This window comes from Eutrigla gurnardus, assembly GCF_963514095.1.
Source record: "Eutrigla gurnardus genome assembly, chromosome: 7".
NCBI classification, from domain to species: Eukaryota; Metazoa; Chordata; class Actinopteri; order Perciformes; family Triglidae; genus Eutrigla; species Eutrigla gurnardus.
The window spans coordinates 16490914-16517052 of record NC_139921.1 but is presented as its reverse complement, the minus strand read 5'-3'; the positions used below and the strand labels follow the sequence as shown (position 1 = coordinate 16517052).

Genomic DNA, 26139 nt, shown 5'->3' with positions numbered 1-26139 from the left:
TATCTCCTTGGTTGCACAGCTACGCCTAACATTTAGCTGGTTTGTTTTTTTGTGTAGCAAAATGTTTTTCCCCCAGCAAATAGCGAAGAAGAAATACCATGGTCTGAGCCAATCAGAGGTCGAGTAGGGGCGGGTCACGTCTTCGCTGAATGTTTGTGGGGAAAAATAAACATGGCAGTGTATCAGCCATAATATACTACGTGTGAAACGGTGACAAAAAAACAACTGTAGATGTTTTTTTTTTTCATACAGAAAGTTGTGCCCATAACGGTCCGGTCTCCCCGTCTCCGTCCGGTGGTCCGGACGGTTGTAGTTTTAAGAACTGGTCATTTGATCCGGTCTCTGGTTCGCCGCAGGCCAGCCAACATAATACATTTACTACAAAGAGTTCGGCCAGGGCCAGGCTGGGAACGCGTCATCGTTCCGAATCGTTAAAAAAAATAAATAAATAAAAAGCACCAGAAACACAACCGGTACCGGGACAGGTGCTGGTGGGCCGAGCAGCCCCCCTCCTCCCTGCAGAGTCTTAGCGTCAGGCAGCCACAAACTGAAGCAGTGAGGAGTCAGACATGATAATAACATTTAACAGTGCTTATAATATCACCAACGACGAGCATTTTAAGTTTAGGTTATTTTGATTTCTTGTTTGTGTTGAGATTTAAACAAACAAGAAATCCCCCCCCCCCCCAACCAAATCCCTCCAATGAGTTTCTCACGATTCGACGAGCAATGGCTCCCATTGGTCAATTTCTATGCAGGCCTACGGCTGATAGACTGAATGGATTTTTTTTATTCCAAATCATAGACCATAGCTTTAAATAAAGAGAAAACATTTAGCTTTTCTTCTTTCTTTTTTCTTAAGAAATGACCAGTGTATATGGGAACTATAAATAAAATGTATAATAGGTGTATTATTGCGCATCTATTATACATTTTAGCACCTAAATTTTGTGCTGGTGCACCTAAATGTATAAGTTAGGTGCACGGTGCGACCAATGTAAAAAGTTAGTCTGCAGCCCTGATATATCATATTCACGTCTTTTGATTACCTGCCAGTAAAAATAAGCAGCAGTCCGTTTTCTTGGCCGTCTGCGTCTCCTCTGGCAGTCTTTCCCCTGCAGGCTCGGAGGTCAATGTGATAATGGAGCCGCCGCTACTGGCTCTCCCCCGTGCCCAGCAGGGTGGACACACCCCTTCCAGCTCCGTTTCTCACCTCCATCTTTTTCCTTTACACTGTGTCTGTGCCGTTTCTTCCTCGATCTTTTTGACCTAGCTTTTCATAACTTGGACGTACTTGCATCACGCATGCTCTCGATTTTAAACGTCCATGTGTGATAAGACAAGAAACTATTTGTGCCTCTGTTCTGTTTTCCAATCCAGTTTCCAGGACACGGTGAGCTACTTTGGGCTGAAGCCAAAGTCCGGGGAGAAAGACGTAGCCCCGAGCTTCGTGTTTATGCTTTGGTACGAGTTTTGCAACGATTTCAAGAACACTTGGATAAGACAAAACAAGAATATCTCCAAGGAGAGGTGGGTTGGATTCTTGTGGTTGTTCCATGTCTTAGTTTATCTGTCAAAGACGCACAATCGAATTACTCAACTAATCAGGAGGAGTCCTCCTCAACCTGTGAGCTCCCAGAAAAACTTTTTTTTTTAATCAACTGTAGACGGGGTTCGAGTTATTATTTCATCTCTGTGGGGGTCTCCAAAAACACTATGGATGCACAAATAAATATAGGCTGTAATTAAATAGGTGCGCCTTTAGTGACGGCTACATTGGGCTACGTATTACACTATGTGTCACACACACATTGTAGGCAGACAAACTGATCTTTTTATTTTATGTTGAAAAGCTCTCAAATTGATAGTTTGCATGCATAGTGGCGTGGTGGTGTAGTGCAACCATGCTGCATTCATGATGCTTTACTACACGTTTAGGCTCATTACTTGCCATGTCAAGCTATTTATCTTTAATGTCAATATTACCGAAAGGGTTGAACAAAAGAGTTGAGTATTATTATGGGAAATATAAGATAAAATCTGACCACCCTTTTTTTTTAAATCTGCATATTGTCTTCCGATTTCCTAAATTGCTTAATTGTTGGAGCTCCCCTTAAAGTGATGGTCATAAAGCCGGATGTAAAATATATGGTTTCTCAGCCAGTAGATGTGCCGCTCTGCACAGCCTTCTCTACCAAACTGAAAGTAAACCATCTCATCCTCGGGTCAGGCTGCTTGTATCGGGTCACCTTCGGATAGGTGCTTAACGACCTCTAGACATCATGTCAAATAGGCGCTAATTGTATAAGGGCGATGTGCAGATGCTAAATGAAAGCAGAGAGGGAGGGAGGCCATCGGAGTGGATGCAAACAGTGACTGAGGCCTCTGCCCTCTGTCTGAAGCAGTGGGGCCTGAATTTATGATGTTTCCTGTGACCTGAGGCGTCATGTCGGGGGGAGGACAGAAGACCCCCCTGGCAGCCGCCTGGCTTTACTAGCGAGCATTACGGGGGAACTGATAAACACCGTAATGATGCTGGACATGCAGCCCAAAGGGCAAGAGTGCTGCATGCAGGGAGACAACATCGGGACTGCAGCCATGTTTTTTTTTTTTTTAAAGGCTGCCTCGTTATCTCATCAACCCACTGTCATTCTCTACCGCTTCTCACTTTTAGGGCTTTCACTGACCGCAAACTGTGTGTGTGTGTGTGTGTGCTTACATGGCTCCATGACACCGGGTGCCCTAGGGAGATACTTGCAGTAAATGACTCGTCCTTACAGACGGTGATGACAGGCTTCCGACTATATTGTTTTCACAAGTTTCATGATTTACAGTAGTTCCAAAGTTTTCAGTGCGTGCTTCTAATTTAAAATGGTCTGCGCATAACAAGTCCTTGTGGATTTCCCCCCCCCCCGATATAGGTTGAAGGAAGCTCAAGAAAACATCAAGAAGATTACTGCGGAGAAGCGAGTCGAAACCAAGAAGATCAATGCCAACAGTCTGGTAAGAACTCGTCTACGTAGAGCAGAGAGATGGAATTTCTTTCTTGTGTCCGCACTGAAATCGATACACTACTCTCACTACTTTTTTTTTTTCTTCTTCTATTTTTTGTGTGCTTGATGCCAACAGAAAGAGAGGCTGCGACAGAAGGAAGCCGGCGTGTCTTCCAGCTGAGTGGAATGACGTAACGGCAGAAGAGAGAGATCAGCGAGTTTGCAGGCCTCAACTCTCCTACTTTTCCCACCTGCCTCAACAACAGCCCTCTTGCTCTGCCCTCTTCGCCCCGTATGGACTCGCAATAAAACCTCCCCGGACTCTTCCTACTCCCACTGCCGTATCGCTGCCCTACTAACACCCGCCCATCCCCACCCTGCCCTCCAGCACCCTCGCTGGGCCTGCAGCGAAGGATGCATGGCTGACACAGCCGAAGGGATGAGAGTCTTAAAGGCCAAAGGTTGATGTCATTCATCCGGGAGGGCGCGACCTCTGAGTGCCCAGCTTGTGAAAGGTCTCAAGGGGTCAGTGGGTTTCCCAACAGCTGACACATCCAAGGGGTTCCTTCTTGTCCTACGAGAGCTGAGAAGCCATTTCTCTTCTGTAGCTGTTAGACGGCAGAGTGATAACAGTCCTACAGATTCAACATTGTCACCGTTATGTGAACAGATGTGGCTGCCTGCAGCGGGGAATCCCTGTTGACAAAACCGATCTCTCTCTCTCTCTCTCTCTCTCTCTCTCTCTCTCTCTCTCTCTCTCTCTCTCTCTCTCTCTCTCTCTCTCTCTCTCTCTCTCTCTCTCTCTCTCTCTCTCTCTCTCTCTCTCTCTCTCTGGAAGTGGTAAAAAAAAAAAAAGCAGCCGCTAGTGCTCTTTGCTGTAGCGAATAGCTTTTCATTCACCACGGCTCATTAAATTCTTGTAAATATGTCATGCTGTAGAACCGGCAGGGACCGTGCAGCGTTGAGGAGTATGATAAATGATCTGCGCCAAGCTTGCAAATGAAGACACGCTGTGTATAAAGCGCGTACACACACACCGGTATGGAGGTTCCACTTTATTGTGCAGCTCTGCACCAGACTGACCTCTCCTGGGTGACGGCCAGAAAAGAGCAGAATCTGACCCCCCCCCCCCCCCCCACATGGAAAATGAAAAACATCCGAAGTACACAACACATGTTTGGCCGTACACCCACTCTCACCCAAACTATGAAATACACATTATGCAAAATTGTTAATCCCTCATCACATTGTGTCCGGCACACCTTTAAGCACTTTACCGCTTGCAGTAGCTGTATGTCGTAGCTCGCTATAAGCCACGCCTCCCCCGTCGTGCTATCTGCGTGCTTTTTCTCAGATGTCTTGCTCCCCTTTTTTGCACCTCTTTTCCTATGCAAGGTTACGGTTGTTAGAAGATTAATGAATGGCATTGCTTCATAACGTCATCCTGTTCCAATTCTTTTGTTTTCCCTGAGAAAGTCTACTGTGTTTTTATTTTTGCAAATATAAGATGTAACCACACTCCTGTAGCATTTAAAGTCTATTTATGTAAGGAAAGATTTATTTTCTATGAGGAAGAAGGATCAGCTTCGTTCCCATTGAGGGATACGTTGGAATTGACTGAGAAGCTGCCTGGTGGGTCAGTCAGATGAAAGATCTATTTTCACATGGAAATGCTGTGCACATTGATTTACAGTGCTGCACTCTATAATATATGGGATTTGCTTAGAATGAAGATTGCCTTTTTATGTTAATTTTGGAGAGAGAATGGTTGTATGTTGGGTGTTGCGCACATATAAGCATATCGCCTAAAGCCATGAGTGTTATACCTCAGACAGACTTCCATTATCAGAGTATCCGTAGAACTGCACCTTGAATTACTTTTTTTAACCCTTCCAATTCTTTCACATGTGCCATTTATTTTGTAAAACAAATAAATTGAGATATTTCATAAACAATGTTTTATTTTGAGGATTTGAAAAGCAAAAAAAAAGAGCTGATACTGACCAAGGAACTGCTGTAGCCTCGACTGTATGTATGTCAGCTAATGTAACCTTGAGTAGCTCTCATATAGGTGCTTTGTAATTTTATGGAATTGTTTTAAATTTCAAGAATAAACTACTGGATGCTGAAAAAACTGGATAAATGTCTCCAAATGTTCTTCTGTCAACACTTCCATTAGGCCGGCTTTTAGCAGCCCAGCAGTGCACCAAGCAAATGTCATATTTATATTAGAAAACCTCAGTCATCAAAGAGGATTTGATGATACATAAATCAGCCAGACTGAGTCAGAATCAAGTCATCAAGAAGCCGTTCAAACTTGTTCCTGGAAGACTTCTAAAATACAGTGATTAGCAGGAATTAGTCTGTTCCTTGAACTTTGTTTTAAGAATGAGACATTTCAGTGTTTTGTTGCTTCACCGTAATCCCACCAGTCATTTGGTGCCTTTTGGACATTTAGGACGTTTATGTTCACATTTCTTCTGCTGAAATGTTCCTTTTTCATTGTTCTCAGCTGTGACTTTACATCTCTGTGTTCCTGCTCATCAACTCATCCTTATCCCGTGTTTTAGAGAATATATTCTAAACGTGCTCTTCCATAAAGATGTCTGAAGAATCACAAATAAATAATGCCTGTTCTCTTTTCTTCTCTAATCGTCAACATGTGCGATTTATTTATTAGCGTTGGATTGGAAGCATTTAGAGAGAAAATGCCTCCTAATTTGCACTTTGAACATGCGTGCCCTTCTTCTCGGTCCTCCGATGGATTTGCGAGCCATGTAAGAAAATATAGTCAAGTTTAACGAGATCATTTCGAGGGATAATTGGAACCGGTAACCGCATCTTTTCTCATAAAACGGACTACTTTACGATGACATTTATTCCGAGGTCTGAATGTCTCCTGAAGAAGTTGGCTCCGTGCAGGAGGAAAGCGGATTCGGAGGAGAGACTCCCTAATTTCCATCAGGTGTAAAGTCAAAGACGATGATGCACAATATTCCAACATCCGTTTATTTGATGTTTTCATGGATTATTTAATCTAAAGGATAAACAAACTGATTACATCAAAGATGGCTTTACATTTGACAACTATTTAATCCAGATACTCAAACCACCGATGTACATTGCCCGTTTTAACTAACAGAGGGGCCCAATTTACAAAAAAAAAGAAAGAAAGGAAAAAACTTACTTCGAAAATCATAGAAATCAATTAACCGTGAAAGATTACTGAAACAAAATCACATTTTCCATTTGTTTTTTTTTTAAACATGACCACACGTCCATCAAATTCCACACAGTGGAAACATCCAGTTAAACAAACATATATGCACACGAAAATACTACGTTGGACAGGAAGGTGTTCCTGTCGCAATAAGCGTTTTGACGTATTAAATAAACCGGGGTTATGAAGTCCTCTCAGGCGGAGGAAGCCGTGCGTAAAAACGTGCCCATTCCAAGTAAGCGTTCCCGTGCAGTGAGGTTTGTTTTCAAACTTGGCAAAACCGGTGAGTAAAAAAAAAAAAAAGAAGAAGTTCTTTGCAGTTCATCATCTGTTTAGTTGCATGTCCATATTTGTTCACACGTTGTGCAAGACGAGAATCGCTGTAGTCTACATGTAAAGAAGTCTTCATGATTCCTCTCAGATGGAGACAGGCACGTGTTCTTGGCTGTGTGACAAGCCTGTCCGCGAGGAATATGAAAAAGACGCGCGCGCGCGCGCAACACGTTTCTTTAGTCCAGGTCGATGGATATACAGCGGCACTGTTTGACGCGCTGGATGCGCTTCTTCTTGGTGGGTGGCTGCTGGTCCGGGCAGTTCAACGTAAACGTCATGGTGGTGAAACGCTTCGGCTTGCAGAACGAACAGGACTGGAAGGCGCCCTCCTCCCTGCGGATGTGCCGGGGGATGTAGAAGGAGTTGCACTGTCCGTAACAGAAGCGGTTGATGATGGTGCGGCTGACGCAGCCCTCCTCGTGGATGGTCTGCTTGAGGGGCTGCGTCTTGCACCAGTCCCGTTTCAAATACTGGCGCTCCGTCACATGCAGAGCTTCCTGGCTGGACTCCAGCACCTCGTCGGCCGGTGAGGACGAGCCGTGCCTTTGTCGGGAGCCGGAGCCCGCCTGCGCAGTCTGCGGTTGCTGCTCCGATTCGTTTGGGTTGCTTTTGTCAGGGTGAGGGATGGCGCCTTGTGAACCTCGGTTCCTTTTGGAGTCCACGGTGGAGCATAGCAACCCCATGATGAAAACCACACCGCAGAATATACGCGTTGAGTTGGCCATCCTTGGGGAGAAGAAGAATATAATTCAACATCTATGCAATTTCAACTCTGGACGCTTTACGCGCAGCTGTCCAAACTTTTAAGCTGCGTAAAAACGCACAGATAGAGCTTGCTTTTAAGAGTTAATGGGGTAAATAGAGTCTATTTTTTTTAAAGGCGACACTGAACTTTAAAAAAGTAATTATTATATTTGAATTACATCAGTCTTAGAAATATAATGTACTTTTGGGTCCCACACGTTATAAGGTGACATGCGTTATATAACAAAATGTCACCAGATTTGACCAAAGCAAAAGCATGCAAATGTATTATATAATAAACAATCTAAGTATACACACGTGTACATCAGCATGCCGTTTTGTTATTGATATTAGCCATAAACCAAATAAAGCTCCAATGTAAGTGGTAGAAGACGATCCGTGTGGAGTTATGAGTCCAAATCCACTCACCTGTACGAGCCTCTGCTGCTCCAAGTGCGTTGATGTGATCCCGTCGGTCCTCGAAGGCACCTACTGCTGTTGACTGTACACTGTGGATGGGTGGGAGACTAACTGCTCCATAGACATAGACAGGGGCCAGGGGGTTTAATACAAATTGCTCCAGCGCCGGACTGTCTCCCTTTTAAATGTCTGCCAGCTGAGATGTGCACAACAGTCCTCTCCACATTATTGGCTAAGCACGGTGTAGAGAAAATCAAAACTATCCGCCCCCTCAACACTTCCCTGAACCCACTTCAAGACAACAGACAACCGAGGAACAGCGAGGGGAGGGGAGGGGGGGAGGAGGAGGGGGGCGAGACGAGCCGAGTGCGGACAGGCCTGAAGTTTATGCGCACATGGAAAAAAGCACAACAGTTGAGTTTTTTCTTCTTCTTTTTTTATCAAAAGGAACATGATGATAACAGCATGCAATATGTTCCAATTTTTTAGACCAAAATGATGCGTTCACAGTCCTCCCGTAAACTATGTAAATGCATGCAAGCCAAGGATTAAATCCACTAGGCGGATCATCACACCTGTGAATCCTCAACACAGACAGCATTCTGTTGTCTGTAAACTCATTAGAGACCGCCGAATACCAGAGCGCGGCCAAAAAAAATATGATTTTTCCTACCAGATAAATAAAAGTGGACGTTTGTTTGAAAACAGAAGACTGGGAATTTCGGGAACGCGGTATGGTATTTACATTAGTCTAAAGTTGTCCTTTCTCCATTAGGTAACCATAGCCGTTGCACATTTGCAAAACATGTTTATTTATCAGGCTTGGAAACGATTAAGCAGTAATCATCAAAGCGAATATCTGTTATTGAATCGATGGTCGAATTAATTAAAAAGTGCGTTGTAACTCCATAATTTTACTCACACTTTATAAATCAGTTTCAGCCATTATCGAGGCCATCTGCTGGGTTGCCAGATTGTGAAATTTCCGCCTGCTGTCGTATCCTTTGTGTTTAGTAAAATGCTGTTATGAATGTAGGTGATCTATTCGAACATGTTTGCTGTAATATGCCACAAGATTGGAGTTATAAATGTGAGTACCTTAACTATCTACAAGGTGTCATGCTGAAGTCAGTTAATCACCAGTTAAGGGTTTTTCCCGTATTTTCATCCTGGCAACTTAAAAGTAATAACTTTAATGATTTTAAGTGCTGTATTATATAGTGGATTAGTAATTAACTACATCTAATAATCACATTTTCAGCCTATATATACTCTGGAAAGTAAACTCGCACCCACACTGTTGTTGGTTTGGGATGAGAATATTGAAGGGAAACCTTCACGTGTCTTTATAACATCACTGATTCGCGGTTTGTCTGTTCCCGGCGTTTCTAATACGCGTCATGTTGTTTTTAGAAAAGGTGTAAATTCATCTGCTGAACACATGGCCTTGGCCCAACCGTCTAGTTTGCGTCATAACGCAGCGCCTGAAGGTGCAGAATCACACCTACATCCAATGCGCTACCGCCAGTGATATTTTACTTTTAACGGCATGTTATCCAAGTCCAATCTATCCCACTGCACGTGAACGCATTCGAGCCTCCCAGTGGTCTGTGGAGAATAAATCTTCAGCAATCATTCTGACCTTCACCCTCTCACTGTCTACTCTTTAGATTCTTTACAGGAGGAAAGAAATGAACGAGGCCACTCACCTCTCTCGCGTCAACATAAGTCACTGAGCGTTTTAGCAGTTTCACATGTTACACTGAGCGGAAATGTTTTATGATGGAATCTCCAGACGCACAAGATATCTCTGCAAATGTATGAGAGAAATGCTGCTTTAATCAGGGGACATGCATCACAGATCAGTGTGGGGTTTTAACTGAATTAATTCCTGAGTCTTATTAAAGGATGAACATGTTTCACTGAACATGTCAGCTGTATTGTTGTAAACGGTGGTTGTACGACGCCCCCTTGTGGCGGGAGTGTGAATGACTAAAGAAACCGGAAGAATTCAACGGAGGAGAAAAGTTGAGCTATATTCCGTTCGACTTTATTCGTCTCAAACAGTTCACATGGCAAAGCATTTTACTGGTTGTTGGTTTTGAAATGCACTGCAATAGACGATCATTTCGTGAATACTGCTTGGCATTCCCCTCGTATACAATCCAACAAAAGGTGCTTTTTTTCTTTTCTGTCGAGTTTGAGGGCCATTGACAAACAGCCTCAACCTCAGTAAACAGTTGTTTTTAAGACATGTCACTAAGGATTATAGATGTAAAAAAAAAAAAAAAAGGCATAAATAAAAGCACAAGTCTTGATCTAAACATTTTCAGTCATACCATCGATCACATCGGACATAATTTGGCCTGCACACTACCGTTTACACACTACGCATCATAACCCTATACGCTGATGTCAATACTAAACTTGTTTTGCTAGAGTCAAACAAACATAAGGCATATGGACATCTCCCATTAAGACCCTAACGCAACACAAACAGCACCTAGCATAGCAAAAAAATAAATTAAAACCCCTGAAGATATGGTTAATATATAAGAGGGAACGTTTAATGTCATGTCGTCCTACCAGACAGAGTCCTGCATAGCGAGGAGGAAGAAGGCAAAAGACTTGAAGCTACAAATCTACAGGCTTGGTGGCAGACATCAGTCTTACTTGGTTGAGGGGGTTTCTAGGTGAACCTCTGTAATGGTTCATGTCCTTCTCTACCAGCTGTTGTCCAAGAGGCTTCTGAGCTCCTGATGGATCGGGGACAGAACAGTCCACTTTGGTCTTTGGTTGGACCTTGTTGGTCATGTCGGCCAGAGCACAGACCTTGAGTTTACGCGTCAAAGTGCTCGGCTTTTTGGGTGGAACTGGAGGAGGTTTCTTTGTGGGACAACTGCTGTTGGACCGTCCCACTTGCGTGTCTCCCCGGTGAGGCTGAAACGCTGGGTGAGGGGAGAGGCCGCTCTCCAGGCTCACCGCCTTCACCACCTGACTGCTCTGGCTGATGGCGAGCTCTGCATTTCTAGCGGGTCTCCTGTTGTCTCCCAGTAGAGAGTTTATCCTTCGGACAGCCTGACGCACCGGGGTGCGCTGGAACTTGAGCGGGGATTTGATGTGTTTGACCCTGGAGCCTCTGGGAGAATGAAGGGTGAGCTTGTTGAAGTGATGAATGTGATCTGCCACGCGACGCTTTTCAGCCTCAAGGCTTTGCGGTGAAAGGGGTTGTTGCTTTTGGACTTTGGTAGCACTCTCGGGAGAGGATCCGATTTCTTCATATACAGCACGGACTATAGTATCAGGAGTCTCACTGAGCACATCTCTGAATTCAAGGCCCCGCTTGAATGGAGTGGACTGCAGCCCGGAGGAGACGCCCAGTTTGAAGAGAGCGGGACTCTGGATGTCCAGAGCGTCAATCAACCTGCTGCAGTTCACCTGCTCCACCTCCGTCTCACTCTCCCCCACCGCGGAGCTGTGATGGCTACTGAAGAGGGCAGTGCAGCGAGAGCCTTGATCAGCCTGTACTGCTGGAGTGTAGTACGCGCCAGGCTCAAACACTACACTGTCAATATGCAAAGGAGATAAAGCAGCGATTTCAATCTGGCCAAAGGTAATGTTCTGATCTTCAGCCAGAAGCCTCTGTTGAGTCTGGAAGCTGGAGGCCTCTGGGTCCGCACACAGAACATTGACTGTGGGAGCCCCTAGTGGAGGGACGAAGATACTGTCTGGTGCTTTTGATGAGTTTGTCTCTGTAGAGTTGCAGGGACCCTGTGTGACAGCCTGGAGGTCACTCCCCGACTCTGTGAAGGCCGTCTTTATTTTCAGCAGGGTCGGGCTGCTTTGGCACGAGGCTTCGGTGACATAGCCGTCCCTCTCCAGGCTCTCAGCACTGGAAGCACAGCACAGCTTGTGGGGAAAACTGGACCCCGCTGGGGGTTTTGATACGACGATGGTCGGCTCAGACATGTAGTTGCTCTTCAAGCACTTGTTCATTGGGGTGTCTGTGAAAGATCCACCTCCTACAGGAGTCTCTCCACTCCACGAGGTCTGGTGGACTATGGAGTCACATTGAGGGGTCAGCAGGTTGTCTTCAGACTTGCTGATGTACTTGGAGCCTGTAAAAACAATGTGGGATATTACAACTACAAGACTACATTTGTAACATTAGACTATAAAATTGGATTTTGTCATTTGGTACTCACTTTTGGTTTCTGCTTTTCTAGGCAGAACGGACGGACTGAACTCTGTCTCGGCGGTGAAACGAAAACTGGTGGTGCTCTCCTGAGTGGCAAGTCGCCAACCAATGGACTCAGACCCCTTTATCACCAGCATGGAATGAGAAATGAAAGAAATTTCAAGGGGGAGGAAGTTTTAGTGTATTAGTTTGTTGTTTAAAAAGGACCCCATAGGCATCACCCAAAATGTCATATTAATAGGTTAATTCAATGGTCGTTGTGGTTAGTTCTTCAGAGGATGATAAAAGTCACTCAGAAGGAACAAGATATTGGATTTGTTGGTAATCAACATTTTTATTAAGTCAAAAATACACTTAGAACATTAGAAAGCTATGCTCCTTAAACCTTAAACGCCCACCCTATATTTTATGTATAACAGTATTTCACCTGAGTGCTTAACATAAAAGTCACAGGACATATCTTATGGCAGTGTACCATACAAATATGAACACAATTTGTCTTCGCAACATTTCAAAATGTGAAAAAGAAAACAATCCATATTCTTTTCAAAGTTGTGCATGCATGAGATTAAATGTGTTAGCTACTTAAAGTAAACTGAGAACGTCACACGATAAAAAAGTGCTAATGTGCAAACGATTTGCCCCATTAAAAACACCCCATGTGCAAATGTTACTTGATTTTAATACAGTTAATTGCCGCATATGCACGAATGCAGTTAATGAACAGCATCTTTCCCTGTCAATCTGTGAACCAGATAGGTGGATTGTGAAGTCTGTCGCTGAACCACACTTACAGCCTCCTTGCTGCTCTTCCCCAGGCTAAAACGCTGGCGCAGAGATTTGCGTGGAGCTTCTTTTTTGCCAACTTTAGGAGAAAAGCAGCCAGCTTTTCCAGATTCAACTCTGAAAGGGATAAACATTAAAACAATTATCAGCATAAACCAATCATTGAATCTCTGAGGTTAATGTTTTACAAACTCTTAACTCACTTTGAATTAATCTTTTGAAGACAATTGCGAGGCAAGTGGGAAATACATGGATGTGTGTCAATGCATTTCATGGCATCCCTTTGTCTTGTTTTTTCAGTAAATGCATTGTGAATGTCTTTTTACGGCACCATATTATTACATAATATAGTAAAGTGTTATTTCTATGTGGTAGCATAGCCTGTCATCTCTTACAGACAAATAACAAAATGCTGAATTTTGGAGCTTAAGGGGAGTTTGTACCTGTTGAGAGCATTCCTGGTGCTAACTCGTTGGCTCTTCCTCCTCGCAGACATGGCTGACTGCCTTTTAGACTTCCCTGCTGGTGAAAGGAATTGGGAAGAGTCCAAGACCCCCGAAGCACTGTAAGCTAGATAGATAAAAAAGGAGAAACATATTTACGCTCAACCACGAGCTTTAGAGATAGCTGAATAGTTGATGCACGTGTGAAGACAACGATCAATCGTTGATCAATACCTGATCCAGGGGTAGAGGCCCCGCTGAACAAAGTATTGGGAAGTAATTCTATCCCAAGGGTCTTTTTCACAGATCTACGTCTCTTGCTGGAGAATCCAAAAGATTGACCAGATTCCAAAGGAAGTTTTCGCTTTGAGGTTGGTGTTGCAATCACAGGAGTGGCAGAAGAAAAGACTGGCAAAAAAAATGAAAAGAAATTAATTTATTTAAAAAATGTTTTTAAATATTTGTTATTAAAGAATATATATTTATTCATCTATTTTTGAAAGACATTGAAAAGATGATTCTGAGGCAAGGCACTTGGAACTAGCAGGCAAACGTGCAAAGAAAACAGAAGCCAATTTGAAACAAAGCAGAATTTCACATTAATCACGTGACTCATCCATTATCAATGCAAATGTCAATCAGTTTGCAGAACGCTGTTTCATGTGCATAGCAGATAGATCGCAATTAAGTATCATTAAGCTATGTGACAGGCAACATTGTTTTTTCCAACCAGAGTACCTACCAAGACTGTCTGACAGGGTGGTATTTGTGGGTGTTCTATTAGTTTTTATCTTATTCAGGGCACCACTGACCATATCTGAAATATGAGACAAATCCAACCATATAAATAGTATTTACTGACCAATGCTGCTTCAAAATGACATGATTAGTTTACAGTTACTGAGATACTGGGCTCCATTTTAATTGAATATGCCTGTTTAATGATACGTGTTGTATTTCCAGGGTGGTTGCTTCAGTGCAAATGGAATCCATCTGGACAATCTGAGATTGGATTTTAATCTTTGCATACTGCCATTTTCCATACGGTCTTACCTCCGAAGCTGCGCCTGTTTCTCTTCTTCCTCCCCGAGTTTAAGTCCAACTCCTCAAGTCCATCTCGAGTAGGGGACAGAACCCTCGCTTCACAGCCCATCATGGCTGGAACTTTCTCTTGAAGAAACTGTGGTAACACACCTGTGACACAGACAGATATTTAGTGATCAGAAAGCTGGGGACTGTCCCAAAGATGAACCACAGGGAAGATGCCTCGAACCATACCAAACGTGTGAGCATTCTCTATGAAGCAGTGCATTGTAGCAGCCTGTAACTTGAGGCGTTTCTCTGTGTTGGCGTTCATCTTCTCTGTACCGTCTCCAGCATGGAGGATGTTGGGTGCCAAGATTACAGACAAGTTACTGCTATCCATCTTATTCTCTGCACTCCTGTGATTAAGCAAAGACAAATAGCACTATAAAGCATACATGAAGGTGAAGATAAAAAGACAGAAATAACAAATGTAATGGTAGATGGATGTTTGTAATAAGCCAGAGGGGGAAACAATAATTCTGAAACCTCTTAGACACGTTCTGGAGGAAGTCAAAGAAGTGACGCAGGACGCTTAGGTTTCTGTCCGGTAGCACACAGGACAGCAGCATGGTGGCAGAGGTCCTATCCTCCTCAGTGGGGAGCTGCTGGGCCTTGAGAAAGGCCTCCTGTAGCTCTATGGGTAGCACAGGCTCAGGCAGCTCCCTGAAGAACTGCTTCACCAGACCGGCCACATCACATGGAAGTGCAGTAGACAGGCACTCCTCACCCGCATCTAGTTTTGCCTGGACAGACAAAACACACTCTGAAAAACACTGCTTTGTTAAGCCTTTCTCAGGGTCAAGGTCCCCTCACTGAATGCAAGGTCAACTTCAGCCATCACTCACCCTGAGTGCTTTCAGGCGAACGACGGAGCCAGATTTTCTGAAGAGGCCCTCTGTGTCGACATGTGCCAGCAACATCATACATGCATCGACCAGGAAGCTGAGAAGGCAGTGAAATATCATGAGCATAAATGTACAAGACTGGACAAAAAATAACTTGCTAACTGCAGGCTGGAGAAAAAGTAATAAACATATCCACTTGCCTTGGCACGCTCCCACATTCCATATTATAGTATGGCAAGTTCTCCAAAGACACTCCAAAAACCTTTGGCTGAGGAAACGATCAAACAATTAAAAAAAAAAAAGACATTACCTCCTGTTTTAGATTTAAAGAGAAAGGCTAAACAAAATGAGAAAAGACCCAATCAGCCAAGTTGTCACTCCAATAACCCATCAGCATCCCTCATGTATTCATCTTTAACAATTTAGCAGGCGCAATGTGCGTGTTTACACCATATTTATTAAATGCTTAAAGAGTTCTGACAGGAATTTGCCTGCACAACACATTAATATGTTTGAGAGAATGATGACGAAAACAATTTATGTTGGTTTTAAACATTAATCTGGACATGGTTTATCAGGAGAAAAGAATGGCTTCATTTCAGTTCTGCTTTACACATTCTGAGCTAGTTTGTGGCATTTGTTTTCTATAACCACATTTTAGGACATTCCCTGCAAATGCAGAAGTTGTGTGTTCATTTTTGCAAAGTCACGTCTCTTGCAACAAACCTTGTGACTCCTGTGAGCCAATTACGAGTAAAGTTCACAAGGAGAAATTAAATTAAATTAACTGCCATTAAATGCAGTATGGCATACCCTGTAGAGGTTTAATTATCCCACCTAATTTGCAAATTTCTATTGTGTAATCTATCATAACAATGTGCCATACAGATTGATGAGAAAACATTGCTCTTTTATGTCGTGGCTTTCTATAACTTTATGTGTGAATAATAACGAGAACAGCCAGACAAAGCATCTGCAGTGAGTGACATGGGCGACGACGCCTGAGAACAAATGGCTCTCATCAGTGGGGGAAGCTTTGAGCAATATGCTAATTGATTCAATTGCCTCAACAATAGTATGCCCGCGGGTGATACTGTGAACTTGTTGACTCGTGAGTTGTCAACGTTTCAGACACTCAAGTGTATGTTGCTGTACATTGGTAGCTAGTTTTCTTGAGACTTACCGAGTTGCTGCCTGTCGACTTACAGCTGGCTGCCTTGTTTTTGTTCCAGTTCTTTGTCTTTATCCCGTACGCTGCGCGGATATGTTGCACAGCCACAAGGCGCATCACGTTTTTCTCCAAGACTTTCATTTTTAACTCCTATCTTCTTGTACTCTCGAACGAACGTCGCTCAGGACCAAAGCTAACCGACATTCACAGTTATATCGGCTCTAACCTCACCCTAGTCTTTTCTAACGTGTCACTTTCTCCAAACATCTGACGCTAAGTCATCTTCACGTGGACCGTAACTGCTCACAAGACGCTTTACTCTCGCGACCGTTTACCAACTGTAAGCCCGACAGTAAGAACCACAAAGCTACGCAGTCTCACGGAGTTGTTAACGACTTGAATGCCGTAACATCATGGAGCGCATACCTAATGGTTAGCTTCGAGCTTCCGCTGCAGTGCAGTTGGCTAGCTAACGTTAACCGAATAGGTTAGCAAGTCGCCTTAGCGCATTAACAAACCACACACGGAAATAAAACAAAATGGCGTATCGGTGTCACACGACTTACAACTGGTATTTACCTCCTCTCAAACGGCCAAATGTGTGGATTACTTTGATGCTATTCGTTAGCTAGCTAGCTGCATTGTGTTGCTGGCTCGTCAAATCTCTTGCCAGGCTGTTGACTGTTTCCGCACAGAGCATTCAAACAGCGGCGCTGCTTACGCTCTGCGCTGTGATTGGCTGGTTAACGGTTCGAATAAGACTGTGGGGCGTTTGTTTTCTACTCAGTGCAGCATCAGCGGGCGGGGCGAAACATTCATTCAAGTGGACGCTTTTTGAGGACATTTTGTAATTCAAACTAGGCGCACCTTTACAATGTTAAATGCATAAATGCTGCATATCATATAGTAAAAAAATCCATGATTGCAACAGAAAATGCCCGCTTTTGATTAATTTCCCCGTTTTAATTTAGCCGATGAGTCTTTCCTCTCCCCGTTTTTGTGTTTTATGATGTAGGCTCTGTTTTTGATAGATTATCGTATTTCATCGCCTGTTTGTTTCCAGTCAAAACTTGATCATTCAGGTGTGGGCATTCATGTATGTGACAAGATAGATTGCCATTACACACAATCGACCAAGGTACGTTTTATCAGTCTGTTTTCTGGGAATAATTGACACAAGCAGAAACCAGAAACGGGAATTTCAGCTCATTTTCTTGTTTTTTGGTTCCTACTTACAAAACGAATTTACCACTCATTATTTTGATTCCGTCGGTGGGCGGGTCCTCTGATTGACTAGTGTGCTTCCTTGCCCTGTGCTCTTCAAAATAAAAGTTTTTCCGTTTGATAATGTCGACAAAAATATTACTGTATTGTAGACACTAGCAGACACAGAGGTCCCTAACACCCACAGTCAAGACTGACCCGGCTTCAAATAAAAATAATAGTATTCATAATCATTTGAAAATGAGAACTTATGAAGTTATGATGGCTTCAGGGCAGTTGATGTTTAGCCACAAGGTGGCGCAGTTGTTACATGAAGAGTAGACCTCGGGGCTTTACTACGAAGGAGGCTCAACATCTCCAGGCTCTGTGTTCATAATCCGGCTCAACAAAACCTAAAGTCCCGGTCAGAGTTAACTGTATCACGACGGTGGTCATTGTCCGGCTCTGAGCTTTGTGCTCTGTGCGCGTTCACAGCTGCTGAGAGCTGTGAGAGCCGAGGAATAGGAGTGATCACAACCAAATATGAAAAGAGATGAGGCTAGTTTTTAATTTCTGACAGCTGAACATTGCGCATCTGTTAACCTTTATCCATTTACAGTAAACAAATCTTTTTTTCTTGTTGAAAGATATTTTATATTGTTTTCATATTATTATTTAGGTAGCCTACTGACGGTGATTACAGAATATATTATTATTTACATATTATTATTTACTGACGGTGATTACAGAATGCGAGTGTGTTATATTGAAAGCGAGGCTGGGTGTGCCTATGAATATAGGCTACAGTGAGTTTTTTAAGGTGCTGTACAAGCAAATCATATTGTTGGAACATGTTATGAAATGGATCTATAGTATAGAAATTTGCTCATAACAGGCCGGCTGGAATACAAAGCAAACTTACCTCTCTCAAATGCACATTCATGGAAGTCTTGTATTGACATCCCAGGACAAAACACAAACAATGCAGTAATGTAATAATATACCTCTTTAAATGCACAAGAATGTGTCATGCAGAGAGTTATTAAATGTTTTTATTATTTGATTACACAGAAACCACATGGCAGGTGCTATTTTCTCATCCATAGGCTACTCTAAGTACAGCAATGTGAGGGTTTCATACATGTTGGTTGGATCACTCTTCAGTAGAGATGCTTTCCTGAAATTAGTGAGAGAGTAGAGCATACTTTCCGTGCTGCAAAATCTCTCTTTGCTTTTGTTTTTTTCTTTTCTTTAAAAATTACTTTTAATGATGTTAACTAGATCTTATAAATGGCCTAAACACATCAAATGTGTATTTACCCTATAAGACTTGAAGAATCTCCTCTGTGCAACTATTCATGTCAGTCAACGATCAAACTAGTAGCATGAATATGAATTACAGTCCAAGCGGGTTAGGCAAGGCAAGGCAAGGCAAGGCAAGGCCATTATATTTGTATAGCCTGTTTTTACAAACAGTTTGTCTGAAAGGGCTTTACATAGCATGAGCATCACAACAACATCCTCTTCCCTTAAACCCTCACATCCACTGAGGAAAAACTCCCAGGAAAACCCTTTTAACTGGGCAAAAATTGGAGAAACATCAAGGTGAGCAACAGAGGAGGGATCCCTCACCCAGGGCAGGCAGACGTGCAATAGATGTTGTATACGGACAAGAAAACAGTTTATAACAGAGAATATGGAAAAACATGGAAATGGTTGACAGGAGCTGACGAAGGCAACTTCTGGTGGGCAGGAAAGGCAGGGAGAGCAGGCCAGCTTAATGGGAGTAGTGGGTGGCAGACTGGGTCGTGAACAGGGAGGGCAGGCCAGTTTAACAGCGGGGGGAAGGGGGGCGATGCAGGCAGCGGTTGGTGCAGAGGGATGGAACTGTGGAGAATCTGTGGAAATAGAGAGAGTGCGAGACGCCAAGGCCAAACTACAAGGTGCAAGAGGTAAGGAGAGGAGGGGGGGGGGGGGGGGTCTCTCTACTTAAATGTTGTTAGAGTGTCTGCCTCTCTGACCCATGGAGAGAGCTGGTTCCACAGTAAAGGAGCCCAGTATCTGAAGGTTCTACCTCCCAGTCTGTTTTTATTGGCAGTCAGGGAAGGTTCTAGCCCATTGGCTGCCCTAGGCGAGATTGATGCCCCCCCCCCCCCCCCATTCTATTATTGGCGGGGGAAGAATTATCCACTATATTTATATTTCATGCAAGTTTCAGAACATTTTTACTAGTTAAAAAATATATAACATGTAATGACACAAACTGTGCAAACGATTAATTACACTGACGATTAATTACACTGTATAGCCAGCATAACTTGGCCTTTATGCTTCCGCGTCGACACAACGCAAGGGGGCTTGCGGACCCCTTACGTCCTTGCGGACCCCCCTTAATGCCGCGAAAACACTTGATCTGCTCCGCAGACCGATTACAATGTCTTTATCTGAATATTCAGATTTTATAGCAGCCAGGAGGTCGAGTGGGATGTCTTGTGGCGATATAGCCGCAGCACTGAGTGACCACTTGGGTCTCCTGCGAGGCTTTTCAAAACGCGAGCGTCAGACGCTGTCGGAGCGTTTATGAACAGTGTTTTAGAGCTCCTCCTAAATGTCTCAGGTAGGCTTTCAGGTAATCCGGACCAGTGATACAGCCCCACACTAATGGGCCTTTTGTTAATTAATCACACATCTGGACACATCTGAACTGATAACATATACTTATGACTTTATTCTCGTAATATTATGACTTTTATTCTCGTAATATTACGACTTTATTCTCGTAATATTATGACTTTTATTCTCGTAATATTACGACTTTATTCTCGTAATGTTACCGAAGCCACGTGTGCGTAAAGCTGCGCCAGTTAATACATGACTTTCAAACGTGCTAAATAAAGACACAAAATCAGCGAACTAATTAGTTCCAGGTTTGGCAAATCACATTGCGTGCGCTAAATCTATTCGCATCTACTCCTCCCAATATTTTGCGTGTTCTGGCAGAGACGCCCATATTTACATGTTCATGAAGGCAAACACGCTCAATGGATTGCGCGTGCTATTTTGCCCGTTTGAGGGACGCAATCCTCGTTGCGTCCGGTTAGTAGATCAGCTTCAACATGTGTTTGCGTGCGCAATCAAGTTAGCACACGTTTTTACACACAAACCTTTAGTAAATCAGGCCCTCAGGATGTTCAAAGTGCCAAGAAAACCCAAGAGCAAGAGTTATAAAGCGTTGATGAATGGAAAATCACAACTGCAGCATCATCATAGTTTATAATTCCTTGGTGGATTTAGCAGGAGCATGAAGAAACAGTTTAATATGTTTTTTATTTGTAATCTGTTAAATACATTATGTTTTCTATTCTAATCTGTGTGTACTCTGTGTTTCATGTTGATGGTTTTCACTGGACAGCAACTATTTGCTCCAGTCACTAATGCATGTTCCTCAACACGACAAGGTTCAGTCTAAAGACAAAGCCATCCCGATATACTCCATTCATTTAAGTACATTTACACAAACATTAATACATTTATAACAAGTACAAGGAGGAATGAACCTGACTGATTACAAACTGCAATGTTTTCATTCACATCTTTGCATTGACTCTGAATGTAATCGCACTGCTTTGTGTTTGTTGTTTCAAACAGTTTCAGAGACGGAGAGACACTGATCCATCCCAGACTGCAAACCCAGGATAAAGAGGTTCAGTGAATGTGGTGTTGAAGGTGTGGAGGTGGATCAGTTTGTTAGAGGAGACTCTGTAGAAGGTCAAAGTGCCAGCAGGACAGTCCAAGTACACTGCTACCACACCAGAGGAGGGGGAGGAGGAGATGTCTGTTTGTTTGTTTTTGTGCCAGACATAGTAACGACCATCATAACAACACAGACTCCAGGACTGATCATTCCTTCCAAACTCAGAGTCGTTTCCTCTCCTCTTGATTCCTCTGTAACTCACTGATATATAAACCACTCCTCTCCACTGGACCTCCCAGTAACAGCGACCAGTCAGACCGTCTCTACACAGCAGCTGAGGCTTTGAGACAAATCTGTCTCGATGAGCTGGATATGACTGGTCGTCTGACACATATGTCACCTTCCTGTTGGTGTCGTGCAGTTTGAGGTATCTGCTGACTGTGTTTGTGTCCGGTTCCAGTTCACAGACATCTGATGGAGAGAACAAACACAATGCAGCTAAAGGTTATTGTTGGAGACAATTGGATGTTTTTTGGTGGGTGTTTTGAAAGCTTAATAAATATACTTTGGATATTAGTATATGACATCACAAGGGGGCGGTAACTTGATGGTGATGGGTCACGTCATACATTTCATTGATAAATAGGACACCGGTGTGTAGTGGTGTGTGTTTTGTTGGATCGCAGAGAAAAACACAGTGTTGTGGAACTAGCAGGAGCAGATTCAGTTATTAATAGATAATTATTAATATCAATACTCAGTCTCAATATAAAGGAGTTTGTACTCAAACGCCAATAATTGATAACTATTAGAATATGAGTACAAACAGTTGAAGGATTTGTGAATTCTTCACAGAGAAGAGGTTGATATCATTCATTCTTATTAATAAACACAGATAAAAACGTGATCATCGGATTTCAGTCATGAAAACATTCAAATCTGGAGCAGCTGAGTTACTGAAAACATACTCACACTTCCTCACACCAGGTCTCAGTCTCTGCTGTCCCTCATGGTCCACCCTGCAGGAAGACATTTAAAGACCTCAATCAGGTCCACCATCAAACATGAACCCCAGTTCCTCAGTTAGAGACGGAGACACAGTCTGGAGCTGTTGTCCAACTGTCCTCACCTGAGGTCCAGTCTGATGTCTGTCCATCTGTCCTCACCTGAGGTCCAGTCTGATGTCTGTCCATCTGTCCTCACCTGAGAGTGTCCAGTCTGATGTCTGTCCATCTGTCCTTACCTGAGAGTCCAGTTTGATGTCTGTCCATCTGTCCTCACCTGAGAGTGTCCAGTCTGTTGTCTGTCCATCCGTCCTCACCTGAGAGTGTCCAGTCTGATATCTGTCCATCTGTCCTGACCTGAGAGTGTCCAGTCTGAAGTCTGTCCATCTGTCCTCACCTGAGTGTCCAGTGTGATTTCTGTCCATCTGTCCTCACCTGAGTGTCCAGTCTGATGTCTGTCCATCTGTCCTCACCTGAGAGTGTCCAGTCTGATGTCTGTCCACCTGTCCTCACCTGAGAGTGTCCAGTCTCCAGTGTGGACCCTCCAGTCCAGCAGACAGCAGCTTGACTCCTGAGTCTCCTGGATGATTGTAGCTCAGGTCCAGCTGTCTCAGATAGGAGGGGTTGGAGTCCAGAGATGAGGCCAGAGAAGAACAGCCGTCCTCTGTGATCAGACAACCTGACAGACTGAAGACACACACTTCTGTCACTTCTGGGGACATTACATAGACTTATGTCCATTTGTCCACTTTTTAAAATGAGAAAAAGTGATATTTGTCTTTTGTTGTGTTGATGTTGTACTGGGTGGGATAAGCGTGGCTGAGTGATGGACAGAGATGGACAGAGGAGGAAGATAAAAGAAAGAAAAGAGACGAGCTGAAATGATTGAGAGAGAAATTGAAGCGTTAGAAAAGAGAAGAAACAACAGTTGAAACAGTCTATGTGGTCTGTCTTCAGACCTGGTGTGCCAACAAAGTTCTGGTATTGATTTTAAACCATCTAGCAAAGAAAAAAGGCTGTAATTCAATAACATTTCAACGATGTTTATAGTTTTCATATTGAACTGGAGGAATTATGAATAACAAGTTCTCTGATAATAACAGTAAAATACAAAACACAGCTTTGAAATGTGCTTCTTAAGAGTCTCAGAACATATGAGGCATTCAGGTGTTCAACTGCCAGTTGGAAGAAAAGAGTCTGTCTTGATTCAAAGCTCTGTTCTCACTGTCAGCGTTCCTCTTTGAGAACAGCCGTGTGAACTTATCTATCGGCTCTAGATTTTCTCACCTCCACTCTCTGATCGATCTGTCAGCTGTCAGTGAGTCTCGTCAGTTGTCACCATAGAAACGTCACTCACAGAAACTCCAGTTTGCACAGTTTGATTAAGTTCAGAGTAAACGTTTCACCCCGTTGCATTACTGGGTAATTTAGTGTTTGTGAGTAGCAACCAATGAGATGATTTAGCCTCCAACCATCTGAACCAGTGTAGTGATGCTAACGCTGCAGCAGTAAAATGGATCATCATTTCATAACTCTCAATGATCTATCAGTTATGGGTCTGGGTCCAGATAGGTAGGGGTCTGGGTCAGGATCTGGGCCAAGCTCCACCTCTTAGTGACCCTTGCTATAGAGCCTTTTACAGTCACTGTCATCATAAATGTGTGTGCACATGTTGGTGTTAAAATTGTGTTTTGTCTCCGCCATGCAGACGAGTTAGAAGCTTTAAACTAAACTTCTCAAAGTAGTTGAATCTGACCTGAGAGTTTCCAGTCGACAGTGTTGACTCTCCAGGCCAGCAGACAGCAGCTTCACTCCTGAATCCTGCAGGTCGTTGTTACTCAGGTCCAGGTCTCTTAGACTGGAGGACTGGGAGCTGAGAACTGAGGACAGATCTTCACAGCTTCTCCCTGAGAGGTTACAGCCACTGAGTCTGAAGAGGAATCAGAAATTAGTGATGAAACAATTACAAACAACTGTTCATCCCCTCAGGTTCTAACTGACATTATTATCATAATTAAGTTATTCACATATTCTTATTCTATGACAACTTTGTAACATTATGTGAGGTGTTTTATTTAGGAAACAAAAAGGTTCTATTTCCAAAATCAAACCACCTTGGTTCTCTAAGGTTCTACTTGTGAGCCAATCAGCAGGTCAAATGCACACAGGAAGACCAATCGGGTTCTGCTTCTTTGTCATGTTGCTGTGGTTGCTCAGTGGCAGCAGCAACAAGGAGCAGAGGAAATGTTACGCCAACGCAACGCTTAGACGAAACCTCAAGATCAAGCCTTGTGAAAGACAGCAGGACAAACAACAGACTAGTTCAGTCTTGCTAATAAGTTTATTTTCATTGTTAGCTACCATGCTAGCCAGCTAACACTGGCTTCCTATGATTAGTATGGCAACATGAGGAATATATAGGAAGCTAGCATTATCTGGCTAGCATTAGCATATAAAGCAGGGAACCCAAACGCCGTCCTGTCTGAGATTATAGCCTCTTCTCCACAGAATGAGAATCTCAACACTGACACACAAAGTGTCACACAAGTTCTTGGTTTATGGGACTTTGTCTTGTATGTGTTGTGCCCATTGTGAAATGGCTTCTATTCACGTCTTTGATTGACTTTGTATACAATTATGCTGCGTGACAAATTCACTTTGTTTCTTGTGTGAGCAGCATTGGGGTTAGAAGGTCCTGTTTGCATTAAACCCATTCCCAAGAAGAAGAACATATTTGAATCTTATGTATGAAAAGGACTTGTTCCACATATAACTTTAGCAGTTAGGAAAACCGAAAGAATGCAGATAGAACCTTGTAATTCCAAGATGGTTTGTTGTTGATTTGTGAATGAAAAACTATATTTACAGAGCTTTGCTGGAGACTTGCACCACCGGCAGCAGCCTCAGAAGAGCCTCCTCTGAAGCAGAGTATTCCTTCAGGTCAAACACGTCCAGATGTTTTTCTGATGAGAGTAAAATGAAGACCAGAGCTGACCACTGACCAGGAGACAGTTTACAGGAGGAGAGATGTCCTGAAGTCAAATATTGTTGGATCTCATCCACCAGCGAACGATCATTCAGTTCATTCAGACAGTGGAACAGATTGATGCTTCTCTCTGGAGACAGATCCTCATCAACCTTCCCCTTGATGTACTGGACTGCTTCCTGATTGGTCTGTGAGCTACTTCCTGTCTCTGTCAGCAGACCTCGTAGGTGTTTCTGATTGGTCTCTAGTGACAGACCCAGAAGGAAGCGGAGGAACAGGTCCAGGTGTCCGTTTGGACTCTGTAAAGCCTTGTCCACAGCTCTCTGGTGCAGATGTGTTAGTTTAGGTTTGTCTCTGGAGACTTTAGACCTCCAGGAGGTCCTTCGTTTTTCTGCCATCAGATTGACACCAGAGTTGACGAAGGTCAGATGGACATGAAGAGCAGCCAGAAACTCCTGAACACTCAGATGGACGAAGCAGAACACCTGGTCCTGGTACAGTCCTCTCTCCTCTCTGAAGACCTGTGTGAACACTCCTGAGTACACTGAGGCTGCTTTGATATCGATGCCACACTCTTTCAGGTCGGATTCATAGAAGATCAGGTTTCCTTTCTGCAGCTGCTCAAAAGCCAGAGACTTAATCATCTTGCTGCTCTGTGGACTCCAGTGTGGATCCGTCTCAGCTCCTCCATCATATTTGACGTTCTTCAGTTTGGACTGAACCACCAGGAAGTGGATGTACATGTCGGTCAGGGTCTTTGGCAGTTCTTCTCCCTCCCTGGTCTTCAACACGTCCTCCAGAACTGTAGCAGTGATCCAGCAGAAGACCGGGATGTGGCACATGATGTGGAGGCTTCGTGATGTCTTGATGTGGGCGATGATCTTGTTGGCCTGCTCCACATCCATGAACCTCTTCCTGAAGTACTCCTCTTTCTGTGGGTCGGTGAACCCTCTGACCTCTGTCACCATGTCAACACACCCAGGAGGGATCTGATTGGCTGCTGCAGGTCTTGT

At 43.5% G+C, this 26139-nt stretch overlaps 4 protein-coding genes across 8 annotated transcripts in view; 1 reads left to right on the top strand and 3 right to left on the bottom strand.

Annotated features, from left to right (window-relative positions):
* LOC311016544 (formin) overlaps nt 1-5126 on the top strand; it is a 48329-nt gene extending 43203 nt beyond the window's left edge. For all 4 annotated transcript variants that reach the window (XM_084014294.1, XM_084014295.1, XM_084014292.1 and 1 more), the window contains 3 exons: nt 1381-1530; nt 2922-3003; nt 3130-5126. In XM_084014294.1, coding sequence (XP_083870420.1) covers nt 1381-1530; nt 2922-3003; nt 3130-3174 — 277 coding nt within the window. In that variant the 3' untranslated portion in view covers nt 3175-5126. The remainder of the gene's footprint in view (nt 1-1380; nt 1531-2921; nt 3004-3129) is intronic.
* An 862-nt stretch (nt 5127-5988) lies between these two features.
* Nucleotides 5989-7993, bottom strand: grem1b (gremlin 1b). The gene is made up of 2 exons (XM_084013150.1): nt 7720-7993; nt 5989-7272 (listed from the first exon to the last, which is right to left on the bottom strand). Exon 2 carries the CDS (start codon nt 7269-7271, stop codon nt 6723-6725), a length of 549 nt encoding a protein of 182 aa, XP_083869276.1. The 5' UTR covers nt 7272; nt 7720-7993; the 3' UTR covers nt 5989-6722.
* A 1745-nt stretch (nt 7994-9738) lies between these two features.
* On the bottom strand, nt 9739-16916 carry arhgap11a (Rho GTPase activating protein 11A). 2 transcript variants are annotated; one of them, XM_084014297.1, is made up of 12 exons: nt 16252-16916; nt 15269-15336; nt 15069-15165; nt 14710-14966; nt 14416-14579; nt 14191-14331; nt 13880-13954; nt 13372-13545; nt 13138-13264; nt 12703-12811; nt 11916-12030; nt 9739-11828 (listed from the first exon to the last, which is right to left on the bottom strand). In XM_084014297.1, the coding sequence occupies exons 1-12, from the start codon at nt 16378-16380 to the stop codon at nt 10345-10347; spliced, it is 2940 nt and encodes a 979-aa protein (XP_083870423.1). In that variant the 5' UTR covers nt 16381-16916; the 3' UTR covers nt 9739-10344. The 2 variants fall into 2 exon arrangements, with proteins under 2 accessions (XP_083870423.1, XP_083870424.1); XM_084014298.1 differs by lacking the exon at nt 13880-13954.
* A 5513-nt stretch (nt 16917-22429) lies between these two features.
* LOC311015766 (protein NLRC3-like) overlaps nt 22430-26139 on the bottom strand; it is a 39542-nt gene continuing 35832 nt past the window's right edge. The window contains exons 5-6 of the mRNA XM_084013191.1: nt 23897-24070; nt 22430-22827 (exon numbers count right to left, since the gene is read on the bottom strand). Coding sequence (XP_083869317.1) covers nt 22650-22827; nt 23897-24070 — 352 coding nt within the window. The 3' untranslated portion in view covers nt 22430-22649. The remainder of the gene's footprint in view (nt 22828-23896; nt 24071-26139) is intronic.

Excerpts from the sequence above, each read along its gene's own strand:
- grem1b (XM_084013150.1), bottom strand. The coding sequence starts at position 7,271 with ATGGCCAACTCAACGCGTATATTCTGCGGTGTGGTTTTCATCATGGGG.
- arhgap11a (XM_084014297.1), bottom strand. The coding sequence starts at position 16,380 with ATGAAAGTCTTGGAGAAAAACGTGATGCGCCTTGTGGCTGTGCAACAT. Across the intron at positions 14,580-14,709 it reads CTCCAGAACGTGTCTAAGAG|GAGTGCAGAGAATAAGATGG; the intron begins GTTTCAGAATTA and ends GCTTAATCACAG. Across the intron at positions 13,955-14,190 it reads AAACAGGCGCAGCTTCGGAG|ATATGGTCAGTGGTGCCCTG; the intron begins GTAAGACCGTAT and ends CTCATATTTCAG.